This window comes from Seriola lalandi, unplaced genomic scaffold (assembly GCF_002814215.2).
Source record: "Seriola lalandi dorsalis isolate HSWRI2012SDOR001 ecotype SW California unplaced genomic scaffold, Sedor1 jcf7180002054544, whole genome shotgun sequence".
Taxonomy (NCBI): Eukaryota; Metazoa; Chordata; class Actinopteri; order Carangiformes; family Carangidae; genus Seriola; species Seriola lalandi.
In genome coordinates this window covers 701,327-715,770 of record NW_019525097.1, presented here as the reverse complement: position 1 = coordinate 715,770, position 14,444 = coordinate 701,327, and the positions used below count along the sequence as shown (strand labels likewise).

Below are 14,444 nucleotides of genomic sequence, written 5' to 3'. Positions count from 1 at the left end.
AAGCAGGGGTAATGCTCTCTAATGTTTTTGAATGAGCCTCGCCACACTAACCAATTAGAGATGGACAAAGAGAAAGGGAGCGATGGGAGGAACAGAGTGGGTTGCTAATGCTAGCTTGAGATTATCTATTGACATCGATTTTATTTGATAGTCAACAGAGAAGCAGACAGGAAACATGAAGGAGAGAGAAGGGGAGTGACAAGCAACAAAGGTCCCAAGCTGGAATCGAACTGCAGATGTTGTGTTTCTTTATGTGCTGTAAACATTTAGCTACCTCAGTTCTCCACATACAGAATCCTTTATTTTTTTTGAGCATTGATATAATATTTTAAACTCAAGGTTCACTTTTTTTACACAGTTTCAAGCATTAGTTTTCCATTACAAATGCATTTTAGGGGTAATTTAAAAGACGTTTCAATGTTACCATGCTGTTAACATTATGATTTTATTAACATTTATTGTTTGATTTTAATGTAACTGTGAGCTCAGATAGAGTTTGTGGAACTCTGCTAGAGAGATGGACACCATTCTTCAAAAAGATTATTAGGCGTTTTGATGATGGTGGTGCAGAGTGCTGTCTAACACAATGGTCCGAAATCTCCCATAGGTGTTCAAGTGTGTTGAAATCATCAAATTATCATGCAGTACACCTGTATGTATTTACCTGTATTCCTTTGTTCAGTTTTTCCTTTCATTTGTTACCCATCTGAACATGTGTAACTTATCAATGCCATCATCAATTTATCCTGTTGTCCCTCAGTTACGCATTGACCATGAAATGCTTAAATCTGTGACTCTCTATATAAATAAATATAAATAAACGTGTTTCATTTTCATTTCATTTCATATTTGCAGCAGTATGAAATGAGGCACATCTTCTGGAAAACAACAGCTGTCAAATCTTTCCAGTTTTCTTTCAGCTGGCCCGTGACAGCTTGAGATACTTCCCAGTTAGGTTTATAAGTCATTGCTTGTGGCCCTGTTACCTTCAGTCCCTGATGCAGTGACTACCACCTTTAATCAGTCATGCTATAAAAAGTTATACTTGCATAATTAGACGTGTGTTTGCTGTTGACATGTTTCATTTTGGGCATAAGTCTTATTTCTCATGTGAATTTAATTTACACATCTGCTGAATGTCTTTGTGCTGTCATATGATCACAGATAGCCAAATGTTAAGATGTAAAACATCATGCCAGCAGCAGACTTAACAGGTGTGATACACATCTGTTTGCATACAGTGTATAATGTGTGATAAGATTACTATAAACACTTCATTTAAGATATATCTGTGTTTTTTCATCTGCACAGTGTTCCCCGGTTGGTTCTGGTAGCTGAACCTGCATCATTCTTGTGCCTCCACAGGCTGCAATTTCCCAGCATGCCACTGGTCTAAAGCACAGTGAGCTCTGGCTAACAGACAGTGTAACAGCACTGTGGATATCAGTCATTGTTAAGAGGAAGCTGCTGACTCCATATCTGTGAGGGGGGATTGTGTGTGTGTGTGTGTGTGTGTGTGTGTGTGTGTGTGTGTGTGTGTGTGTGTACACCTGACTGCGCTACAGTAAATGGGTGGGTGGGAGTGTGTGTGTGAATGAGTGTGATGTATTGGGGGGAGGGCAGAGGCTTTGACTGGACCAGCCGCTCTACTGATGAGCACAGCACATCTATAACACCACTGCTGCTGCAGCACACACACATTTCTGTACTTGCTGCAGTAATGAATCCACTGAATCTACATGAAGATCTGCTGCTCTTTTCCACTATAAAATCTATAATGGTACAGTATATTGTGTGTGCTTCTTTTTTTTTTTTTTACTGCAAATCATGTTGCTACTTCAATGACCTTGTTGATATGAAAAAAAATTCAGTATTTTTATTTTTGCATTGTTGTACCCCACTCCAATGCCTTACTATTACACTTCAATAAAAATGGGGGGATTTTGAGACACTGGCTCAAAATGTCAGCATTACAGTCGCCAATAAAGCTGATGCATATGTCTTTGGAGCGTGGGAGGAACCAGGCCCTGCCAAGCCCAGGATTCGAACCCTCAACCTTCTCAATGGAAAGCCACAGTTCTAAACACTGTGCCACATGGTACATAAGTCATTGCATCATAAGGAATAAAAATGTGGTATAGTAAGGCAGAAATCTTCATAGTATGGTAAGGCATAAAATGTCATAGTACGGTAAGGCATAAAAACGTCATAATATAGTAAGGTGTAAAAACATCATAGTAAAGTATGGCATGAAACGTAAAAAAAAAACGTCATAGTATAGTAAGGCGTAAAAACATGAAAAAACATCACAGTTTAGTAAGACATAAAATGACAGTATAGTAAGGGATAAAAATTCATAAAAACGTCATAGTATAGTAAGTCATAAAATGTCATAAAAACATCATAGTATAGTAAGGCATAAAAAAGTCATAAGAACGTCATAGTATAGTAAGGCATAAAATGTCATAGTATAGTAAGGCATAAAAAGTCATAAAAACGTCATAGTACAGTAAGTCATAAAATGTCATAAAAACATCATAGTATAGTAAGGCATAAAATGTCATAAAAACGTCATAGTATAGTAAGGCATAAAAAGTCATAAAACCGTCATAGTACAGTAAGGCATAAAATGTCATAGTATAGTAAGGCATAAAAAGTCATAAAAACGTCATAGTACAGTAAGGCATAAAATGTCATAGTATAGTAAGGCATAAAAAGTCATAAAAACGTCATAGTATAGTAAGGCATAAAATGTCATAGTATAGTAAGGCATAAAAAGTCATAAAAACGTCATAGTATAGTAAGGCATAAAAAGTCATAAAAACGTCATAGTATAGTAAGGCATAAATAGTCATAGTATAGTAAGGCATTAAAAGTCATAAAAATGCCATAGTATAGTAAGGCATAAAATGCTATAGTATAGTAATGCATTAAATGTCATAGTATAGTAAGGCATAACAAGTCATAAAACGTCATAGTATAGTAAGGCATAAAAACGTCATAGTATAGTAAGGCATAAAATGTCATAAAAACATCATAGTATAGTAAGGCATAAAATGTCATAAAAACGTCATAGTATAGTAAGGCATTAAAAGTCATAAAAACATCATAGTATAGTAAGGCATAAAATGTCATAAAAACGTCATAGTATAGTAAGGCATTAAAAGTCATAAAAATGCCATAGTATAGTAAGGCATAAAACATCATAGTATAGTAAGGCATAAAAAAGTCATAAAAATGCCATAGTATAGTAAGGGACAAAAATGAATAAAAACGTCATAGTATAGTAAGGCATAAAACGTCATAAAAACATCATAGTATAGTAAGGCATAAAATGTCATAGTATAGTAAGGCATAAAATGTCATAAAAACATCATAGTATAGTAAGGCATAAAATGTCATAGTATAGTAAGGCATTAAAACGTCATAGTATAGTAAGGCATAAAATGTCATAGTATAGTAAGGCATAACAAGTCATAATAAGTCATAGTATAGTAAGGCATAAAAAGTCATAAAAAAACCCAGTTACTTGTTAATTTACTAATGATAATGAGGTCTACATTTCCAGTGTAAAATATTTTTGACAAATAGTTACCACAGACAGGAGTGTATTGTGTTAACTCTGTTATCATGTTTTATTTTGTGTTTTTGAAGTTAAATTTAAATGAAGAACTATATCCTTGCTCTGAAATCAACTCCAACTCTGACAGCTCTGGTGTAATGTTCTTCACCATTCACTGACCTTTTATTCAGTCTGACTTTTGTATTTAACGTATGTTGTTGAAGATCTAAAGCACTTTTCACTGTATGATTTGAATGTTGATGGCTAACACAAAAAATAAGATCTATTCACATATAAACCACACACAAAAAGAACAAAACACAAGTTTGCAGCAATCTGAGAAAGTGTACACTAAAATATCTGCCACTGGTCTCTCTTCACACACACACACACACAGGCATGGTTATGTGTGTTAAATTGAACCATGCCAACTGCAGTGGCGAGGCAGTGGAAGCTTAAACAAGGCTGGGTGGCTGGCCGGCTGCATCCAGAGCTGCTGATAAACAGCAACGCTGCTGGAGGAAAAAGTGCTGAGCATACCAGGGATCTATTTTCAGCTAGTATCAGCAGCTGCTGCCTGCGGGAGCGCATCTTTATGTGTGCCCTGTACCATATGTGATTACTCCACTGTTACAACCAGCACAGCAGCCTAATGAAGGAAATTGTAAAGGGAGCGACACAGGATGAAGGGATGGAAGGAGGGGGTAAATATTAGGAGCGAGGGACGGAGCACCGAGGAAAATGAGAGAGGAAGCGTGTAGGAAACTAACTGCTAAAGGAAGAAGAGCAGGACAGGGAGGATACACAGAGCGTTTCCTGGTCATTAGCCGACTACCACAATGCTTGAAACATGTCAGCTGTTAGCAGCACTAAGTGTATGAGTTAAGACAAAGACACAGATTCATCAATATGACAGATAGGGGCCATTTTAGACCGTAAACAGTCCTGCTCTGCATCTGGAGTGGACAAGCGATACCATTACAGGGCAGGATATTATAGGCAGTGGCCAATCACTGACAATTCGCATGACATCTTTAGGAAGCCTGCCAAATATCCTTTTATAAACAGGCTGAGCAATAGTACACCACCCTCCCCCTCCCCTCTCCTCCCTCGATAACTCCCTCTTCCTTCACCCAGCACTCCTCTCTTACATCGGCCTTTTGCCTTCTTAGAAGAGAAGACTAATTTATGCAAATGTGCCTCAGTGAATTCCTGCATGTCATGCATGCTAATGAGGAACGTGGCATGGCATGACAATGGGAGTGCTTCCCCGCATAAGAGAAAACACTCCTTCTCTATTGGAGGGAGCGGGCGACGCTTTAACATGAGATGTGCTGAGTAACCTGACATTAACCTCTGCGTTCGCAGAAAACAATAAGGAGCCTGAGTCACAGCACTGATGGAAATGAAACAGGCGCTGCACTGTAACGCTGTCATGCCGCCATTGTGAGTTAAGCTGTTATGCTGGAGGAGATGACAGGAAATGTGCAGGGACAATAACCCGCCGCAGAACAGAACAGCTCCCGTGCCAAAGCAAAGTCTTTTATAAAGACAGCTGGAGCAGACGTACAGTAAGCAATGGGACAGCCTCTGTCTGTCTATCTATCCACAACTTTCATTAAAGATACATTACACTGATAAATTGATGAGATACTTTAACATCACCTGGCTAAAAATCAGATGTGACAAGCCCCTGGCAGCACATTGAAAATCTAGTGTAAGTGCCTTTATACCACACTGGACAGTCTGCACATTCGCCTCATTTATAAATCAACTTTTTTTCAATTAATTTGGATTGTATTTCAGATTTTTAATCGATTTTCTTACCTTCTAAATAGGGCTGAACAATATGAATAAAAAGAAAAAAAGAAAAAGAAAATCCTATTTTGATGATTTTGACAGATTTTAGTGGGAATGGTGATTTTTGCATTTCATTTTCACTGAACAAAAACTCAAAAAAGTCTTGTACCAAACATGCATGTTCTTTTATATCTGTATAACATGATTTTATATATATTTTATATTACATTTATACATTATCAAAAAAATTACAGCTCCTGCAATTTGGATATTGCACTTGGCCAAACTGCGATTTCAATATTACCTTGAATAATTGTTCAACCCTACTTCCAAGCAACCATTCTTCTTCTTCTTCTTCTTCAAAACTTCCATCAGTTAGATTATCGGCCACAGTGAACATCATGTTGCGTTAATACGGCTGTAACTGCAAAAGTGTTTGAAAGATCTGCACTCTTATCTAACAACATCGCAACTGACGAACCGGAACCGAAATCAATGTTAATCGTGAAAGGAAGTACTGAGCACTGAGAAAACATTTAGTTTCACAGTAATTGGAAATGTTAGCATGGGTCAAATCTGGATACCTAAGGAGTACCTATGGACCTTTGCTGTTTATTGTAATATAATTTTTATTAAATTGAATTTTAAAAAATTGGAATCACAAAAAGTATTGTAAAAATCGTTATCGAAGTCAATGTATTGGTATCAGTACCAATATCGAAGGTTTTTGAACGATAACCAGCCCCGTGTAAGTAAAGTGTGGTCTTCGGTGACAACAGAAAGCTTAGATGTTCCTTGTGCTGAGCTATGAGTAAGTAAACCTCCCCCTGACAGTGGATTAAATCAGATACTGTACATCCTAATCCTCTGCTAGTGCAATTTACAGCACCAACCAGACACTCGGGAGGACATGACCCAACCTCTACACTGTTTAAGAAACAACAGGGTTGTTTGTTTTTGACAAAACATTTTTTTTTGAAGTATAGTAATATGCCAAGATCTAGACTTTCAGCCTTGCATTCACTATGTGTGGTGGGTTCATCATCCCAGACTAATGAATGTCTGTGTATTCCTTTCATTAGCTGTGATTTTCGTTGCTTTACTGTGCCGGGTTTGAAGGTTAAACATAAAGAGCATAAACATGGGATCACGCCGCAGGCTGTCGCCCAGCAGGCTGGCTGCTCAAGGTGCTCCTCTATCCAGCCTCTCACACTCAGACAAAGACTCTGCATCTTCTGTCAGTTTACGGGATGAGATGTGCCCTTGTGCTGCTAGAGAAAGAGAGACCCCCCGCCGGACCGAGGGGGTTGGGTATTAGTGCCAGCACTCCCACCGCACCATATCACTCCTCTCTCTCCACCGCTTCCTCTTCATGTTCTACCACCCAACCCCCATCTTTAAGGAAGGCAAGGCTCTTTTCCTGGATCCAGGCTCCTACCATCTGTCTAATAGGCTGTATGTGTGTGATAGTGTCCTGGCCAGACACTTGGCGTGGGGCCAGTCTGTGTGAGGCCCCCTCAGATTAGCCAGTATTGGAAAAGTCAAGCCCCGATCAACTGTTTGACCTGAGGTGGTGGACGGATGTCACTCATCAACCTCCCAAACTACCGCAAGACCATTAAATTGCCTGTCTCTGGAGTATCTCAAAGTCTCGCTGTCTGTCTGAGCAGCAGGTTTTTTCTTTGTTGTCTTATGAGCTGTGTAGCCTGAAGTCCTGCCCCCTCTATAGTCTGGTTCAGTTCTAGGCAACTAAAACTACTTGATTACGGTTACAGAAAGACTGCGATCATGGTTGTAGATCTACTTGGTGAAGGTAGGGAAAGGTTGTAGTCCTGATTATAAGAAACCAAACCTCGCAGTAGAGTCCAATGCTTTGCTGTCTCAAGCTTAGACCATGATCTTCTCCCTAAGAGGTTTTGCAATGCTGCAACAACTTCACACTTGACTTCACCCTTTGCTTCTAAGAGAGGACAGTCATTATTCATGTGGCCGCAAGAGGTTGCTTCTCGGGAAGGGGTGAACATAAGTCACCTTAAGGCATCAGTGCGCCTCAACTAAAGAGGTTTTTTGATGGTCAAACAGAATTTCCATAAACCATCAATCTAACACTCAGTCCCTGCAGTGAGTGGCCTGGTGTATGGAAGTGAGAAAGTAAGCAGGTTTTGAACTTCTCTCTCAAGCTCCCTTTTTATATATTCTTCATATACAAGTTTGCACCTTTATCCCCATTTGAACATCGTTTCTAAATCTTCTCTACGGTACGACTTCTTGCCCATCCCGAACAGCTTCAGACGTGGTTTTACAACACATTTATAAAACCTAGTTCGTTTCGAGCATACCCTGGGGATTTGGCACTCAAACATTTTTGTGGACAGTTGGTCAGCCAGTTTGTTTCTCAAACACTGTGGTCCGAGGTTATGATGACCCATGTCATTCCTAAGGATAGGATTTTCTTTTTATACCTTTTCTGACATCAGGTTCAGAAAACTTTATACGTGGACAAGCTTGTCCTACTTTGGATTAATACCCCAGCTAGGTTTGCCTTTGACATCCCACTGTTTCCTGGATTCTCCTTGTCTCAATATCTCCTCCACTGCTACTTTGTGGTGTGTGGTCCTACCCCCAACCCCACCCCTAACTAACCCTAATCCCAACCCTAACCACCATTAGGACAAACTACTTTTTTTTTTTTTTGCAGCTAAGGGTTCTTTTAAATTGCCATTAAAGTGAACTCTTCAGTATTCCCTGCAACATTTTCAAATTACGAGGTGAAAAGAACACTTGAGTCTTCAGGGGCCACAAGTACTACTTTCAACTCTAAGTCTTGTTAAAATAAATCACAGCAAATCCTTTGCAACAACCATAGGCAAATATGCTGCCTTTTTAAAACAGGGTGTACATTTGTGTGTGTTTTCTTTTGGAGATGAAAAATGTGCAGGACTCCCTGGCCCATGACTGAGGAAAGAACTGACAAACAGGAGGTGGTTTGAGGTCTGTGAACCAGCACTCTGCTGAATCACAGTGCTGTCCTCTCCCTTCCCTTTTTCCAGAACAAAAACCGGAGGGCAGAGATTGAGCTGATGATCTACCACCTTCCGGGAGCCCTCCGCTGTCCCCGCAGTGGTCTGGAATCAATCATTTCATCCAGTCAGTGCATTCCCACACGGGACAAGTGGACAGCGCAGTAGCCAATAATTGGCTAATGACCCTGTGAATGGTTATTTGATTCATTCAAGTTGACAAAATTATTCACTGATCTGATAACTACAGCAAATTGGGTTGCTGCAATTTCGCCACGACAGAATTGAGTATCATCAGATTCTCAGTATAAGCCTCACAAGGTACAAAGGCTACACGCCGCTCGCTAATTACTAGCTGACAGCAGTCTTCTGTGAACCATGGCAGTCAGGACTGAGTAACGTCTTTGCACACACTTCCACAATATGGAGGTCATTTCTGTTTGTCAGGGCGATGGCTGCTCCTCTCCAGCGGAGGGCTCCCTTGGAAATTTCTCTCCCTAGTTCGTATCTGAATCACATTCATTCTTATGAGTCGTCCTTTGCTTTTACACTCACAAGAAATGGGATGAAGAGTTACACTGTGTGTGTGTGTGTGTGTGTGTTTGTGTGTTTGTGCATGCATGCTTGTTTTACTATATTTCTGAGGACCAAAGGGAGCCCACTATACTTGTGGGGTCCGACAGCTTGCAATGCTGGACCACACAAGTTCAATTGGCAGTTTGAGGGTTAAGACTTGATTTTAGGGTAAGGGGCCACGAATACAGTAAAACAAGGCTGTGTGTGTGTGTGTGTGTGTGTGTGTGTGTAAGCCTCCATCATCCAACATGGACGTCGTGCCCCCCCCCCCCGGCTGGCCCGGGAGGACAGAATCACTGAGATAAAGCACAATTGTTTTGTTCCCATGATGTGATGGCCAACAAAGCCCCATGATTAAACTGGCCTCCCCTCTGCAAGCCCCAGAATCACATTAGATATAGATGATGTCACTCACCCACGCCAGCCCCGGCTACTCCAGGGGCAGTGAGGCCATGAGAGAGAGAGGACTGATGAAGGTGGGGAGGGGGGAGGTGGTCTTTGTTTCACATTTCATCTGAAACAGCCACCCCCCACCCCCCTCCTCCTCTTCCTCCCAGCGGCAGCAGAGGCATTTCTTATTTGCCCTTTGTTACACATAGGTAGCAGCCTTCAGTCGCCGGTGAGGGAATACTCTCTGTGACCGCAGTCAGTCAGACAAATGCCGCTAACCTAGCAGAGCTAAAAGCTTCTGCTCCGAGCTGACACACCAGTGGGGGTTGAGCAGACCCAACCCCTCCCCTCCCCGGCATCAGAGAGACAACGGTGTTCAGACATGAGGCAGGGATGCGTCAGCGTACTTCGGTCACTGACCGTAAAGCAAAGGGCAACAGTGGACCTTAAAAAATGTTCAGTGAAATCACATGTCTCCATTATGTGACTGTGACTTGTCTAGACAGTCAGAGAGAAAGAGATGTACTACCCACTAAACAGGGCAGAGGAAAGCTATTTAAAGGAGAATTCCACCTTAAATAGATGAACAAGCGAAGTAATGTGCTGCTACTGCTACTTTATTACTCCACAATATTTCACACATATATTAACTGGTTATATAGATTCATAAAACATACATAACATATATTTTCTTGCTGTTTTCTGCTATATATCATTGTAAGCCTAATATCTCTTTATATCTTTTATTTTTTATCGTCTTCAATTTTATCTTGTCTTGTAAAACATGATCGAAAGGTGATATATAAATAAAGCTTATATAGTTAAATGAGCTGACCTCTTGTTTTAAGGCACTTAACATCATCATCAACATCATCATAAAACTTTTTTTGTTTTCTCAGGGATACATTGAGAGTTGACCTTCATTTTCAATGATACTGAGATGACATAAGCAAAAAGAAAGCGAACAGCAATTCCTTATTAAAACAAGTGCAAGATTTATGTTATGATTTGACTTAATATGCATTTCCAGATATTTTCTTTCGGTTCTCTGTTTTATATAATTGTAAATTGAATATCGTTTGATTTTCAGTTGACAAAACTACAGAACAAATCAGTGTATTTGAAGCTACATTAATTAAATTGCATTGAAAATGAATCCATAATAAAAATTACCATTATTTTCAAATTTGAATTTCAGCACAAAATATGATGTAGCTACCTCAAGTGTCCACTGCAACAGAATAAAGTGAGTATATTAATTATATGTTTTGCAATTTTGATAAAATAATGAAAAACGTATGTGAAATGTTGTCAAACTGAACACGGACGGAAAAGAGAAGGAGGCTTGGTTAAAGCCTCAATGGTAGTAACTCTCTCTCCTGCACATTAAAGAGACAGTCATTGAAAGATGTTACTTTCCACACTCCATCTCACACCTGAAACACCCAGTGGCTTATACATTATTAATGCGCGCAGCAAATGAATGAAAAAGGAGGCTGCTTTGAGCATCCAGGAGCTTTTCCCCGCTGTCGTTCTTTGAGTTAAGGAGGAGGAAAAAAAATAAAAAATAAAAACCTGTGATGCTCATTTTACATAAGACAACAATCTGACAGTGACTTCTTTTCCAATGAGTGCGGTGGCAAAGTCATTTGACAGGCGCTACTTTATTAAATGCATGCTGGCCCAGCAAGGAGCCACAACTCCACGGCACATGTGGGATGTGCCCCAGTTTTCACAGCAGCACATGTATGTACTCATATGTGTGCGTGTAAGTGTGGGTGTGTGACATCAATACGTCAGAGGAGTACTTTCATCATGCGTTCAGCGGAGGAGCTCTGAAAGGGCTCATTTTAAAGTGACAGTGTGAGAGATGAGGTGAGCAAGAGTGAGGAGTGTTGCTGAACGTGATGAGCGCCGCACCCCAAGGTGGCGTTAATCCTGCTGCGAAGTGTAACCTGCTGCCGACGACGACGGCTGACAGGTGCTAATTGGCAATCACAGCCCTATAGGTTCAATAATGCACTTTCCCACACGTTTCCTTGAGTCTTTATCCTCTGGTGAATGACAGATCAAATTAAAACACTGTTTTACTGCCACTGTTTGACAGAAAAAAGACAGTGTAAAGAATAAATAGAACAAAAATAACCAAAAATAATCAGAAAGTCAACAGTGAAGAGAAACGCTGAGGAGTGACATGGATTAAAAGAGGAGGCTGATGGAGTTAGTGTGAGGGTTTTTGGAAATTGTCTGGTGCCAGAATGAAACCTCTTGCTCCTCCATTCAATTAAGAGGGTCTAAAATGAATCAAAATCCAATTATTACTTCTAATTTTATATTTATATAAAATAAAAATGTTTCTAAATGAAAGTTAACCTTCAAAACACCCTGAAATGTGGCTTTGCTAATAGAACAAAACAAAGCTACGCTGTGTTGTGACATTAGACATAGAAAGTCACAATTGAACTCGTGTTCAGACGGAGCATGAAGAGCATGTTCACCTTGCTTTTTCTGTTTGAATATTACACAACAGCTAATGCATCGACTGTACAGTTTGCTAGCAAAGTGTAAGTACAGTCTGTAACCATTGTTTTTATGTATGATTGATTATGTATCTATTTATTATTACCAGCTGCCCTGCTATTTATGTCTTATTTCTTTATAGTCTAAGGGCTGAGGAAATGTACATCTGTGCTTTTAATGTATACAACAATAAACTTGAACTTGAACTTGAAATAACGTCGTGTTTACACTTGGTCTGTTTGTTGATTAGGACCAGAACTAAATGGGCAACAGTCTTTGTTTTCCTTTTCGCTCTGGACCATGAAAACTAAACTAGAGTGTGAAAGCTCCCTCAGATATCTAAAAAGGCTTTTTCATCAAAATAAACATAACCGAGAAAATGCGCTCAGGAGAGCACAGACTGCAGCCAAGGTCAGTGTCGGACAACATAAACAAGACTTCATGGGAAAAATTCATAGTAAATGACCTGGATCTGTACCAAAGTTTAATGGGTTCTTCCCTGGTCCATGCCCCATGCCCCCACGAAGTTCAGTAGGCAACCTTTTGCATATTTGTGCCAACGAACAAACAGACCAACAAATAGAGGTAAAAACAAAACCTCCTTGGCGGACGTGAAGGTACCAGTCGACCAGATCACTGCAGCTGCAACAAATCTTTTTTCTGGGTGTGTTTCGTAACAAAACGATTAATGCAAACGTTGGTGCGTTGATGATTGTGATGGTGTAACACCTCAGACACCCACCAAACCTCAGAGCCTGTTGCACAACATTTCGAGGAAATATGTCGTTCACCCTGCTAAAACTGGTGCTACAGCGTTTACAGATTGAACGCGCCCCTGAATTCAGTTAGCGTCGGTGTCAGGAGGTGCTGTTAATATCGCTTTAGATAAGAGCCTCTGCCGAAGGAATAAATGTAAACGTTATATGCTGCTTGTTTAATAATATATTGGATGAATAAGTTTTGTCATACTACGCTTGTGCACGGATGCGTCTTGGCACCTGCAACTTGACTGTGCAACCAAAACAACGAACACTCACAGTAGTTTTTTTTTTTATGTGATACAGTGCACTGTACGGTAATTTAGATGAGGCTTTGTTCATGGTCATGAGTTGCATTCTCAGCAGGTTTTATTTGCTTGAGGTGGACGGTGGACAGACAGTGGTCATCCCTGTGAGTGTGGCTGTGGATGCTGTGCAGAGCGCCCGGTGAGTTTTGCTTTTGTTTCCATGTCAGTGGGAAGTTTTCAGTGTTGCATTGACCTAAAAGTCATTTCAGGGAAACATTGCGTTTGATGGACGTACCTCTTCAGGGAGGCTAACGACCAAGCCATTCTCCGCCTGGCCCACCAGCGCCTGGAGGAAGTACTCGCTGCAGGCGGCCAGCACGGCCCGGTGCCCGCGGAACTCCTTGCCCTCCACCAGGACAGTCACATCGCACAGGATATCCTGCTTCCGCTGGTCGTTGAGGCAGAGGAGGATATTGGTACAATGAACCGTCGACTCATACACATACATGGGGGCTTCAGGCTTCTCATCCACGGACATTCCGCTCACGCCCTGAAAATAGAAACACAACAGAGAGGGGTAAGTTTACAGCTGAGCCCAGTGAGCGCATACCACAGGGCTGATATCAGCGCCGGTGGTCTGCCACGGCCGTCCTCACGATTTAAACTCACAAGCTTGACTGACTGACTCACTCCTCTTTTAACATTTAAAAAAACAAAAAAAAACCAAAACAAAATGCTGCTGCCTGTGTGCGTGACCCTGCTCGCTGTGGAAACACACGAAATATCACAAATAGCACAGAAAGTAGTCCCCTACTTTTCAGGTTACACACAAATAAACCGAGATAATACCGCCAGCAAATGAAAACACACAGACCTTTTATTTAAAGTGCCAATTACATTTAATTTAAAGGTAAATCAGTGAGTCCATAGTAATGGTGCGCTTTTCTTTTCGCTCTAGAGGTCCACATGTGTTTGTAATCGAAGACAGACTCACTGTAAAGGTATGCTGAGCACTTGGACACGCTCAGCAACACAACATCAGCTGAGGGAGGGTGAGAGTGTAAGTAAGCGTCTTCACGGTATCAGAAACCAAACGACAGCACTGAGGCATTAAAAAATAGAAACAGTTTAAGAAATACAGAATAATGTGGACATGAAGGACTGAATATCAGCAGCTTTAAAAGAAAAACAGTTTTATGTTTTTATGTTTCCATTTTCCCTGAAACCAATCTACATGTTGGATTACCACCCTTTATTTTAGATTTATTTAAGATAACGCACCATGTAGGTATAACATCAACTGAAATATTAAAGCTCCCATATTGTATAAAGGTCTCTGTCCATGTGTTCTTTGATTATAGATCAGGTCTAGCTTCTATATTAATACTGTGAAAGTATCAAAGCCTCAGTCCACAGAGAAATGCACACAGCCTGTATTCAGAAACTGAGCCTTAAAACCAGCTGTCAGCACTTCTGTAACTTTGTGATGTCACAACAAAGCAGTCACCGCTCTCAGCCATGCCCCAAGCCCCGCCCACCTGGACCCACCATCCAAGCCTTGCAGGATTTT

General features: G+C 40.7%; 1 protein-coding gene across 1 annotated transcript in view; it reads right to left on the bottom strand.

The window, feature by feature from the left end:
- Nucleotides 1-14,444, bottom strand: part of bach2b (BACH transcriptional regulator 2b) — a 97,299-nt gene that overhangs the window by 21,901 nt on the left and 60,954 nt on the right. The window contains exon 2 of the mRNA XM_023414956.2: nucleotides 13,170-13,424. Coding sequence (XP_023270724.1) covers nucleotides 13,170-13,412 — 243 coding nt within the window. The 5' untranslated portion in view covers nucleotides 13,413-13,424. The remainder of the gene's footprint in view (nucleotides 1-13,169; nucleotides 13,425-14,444) is intronic.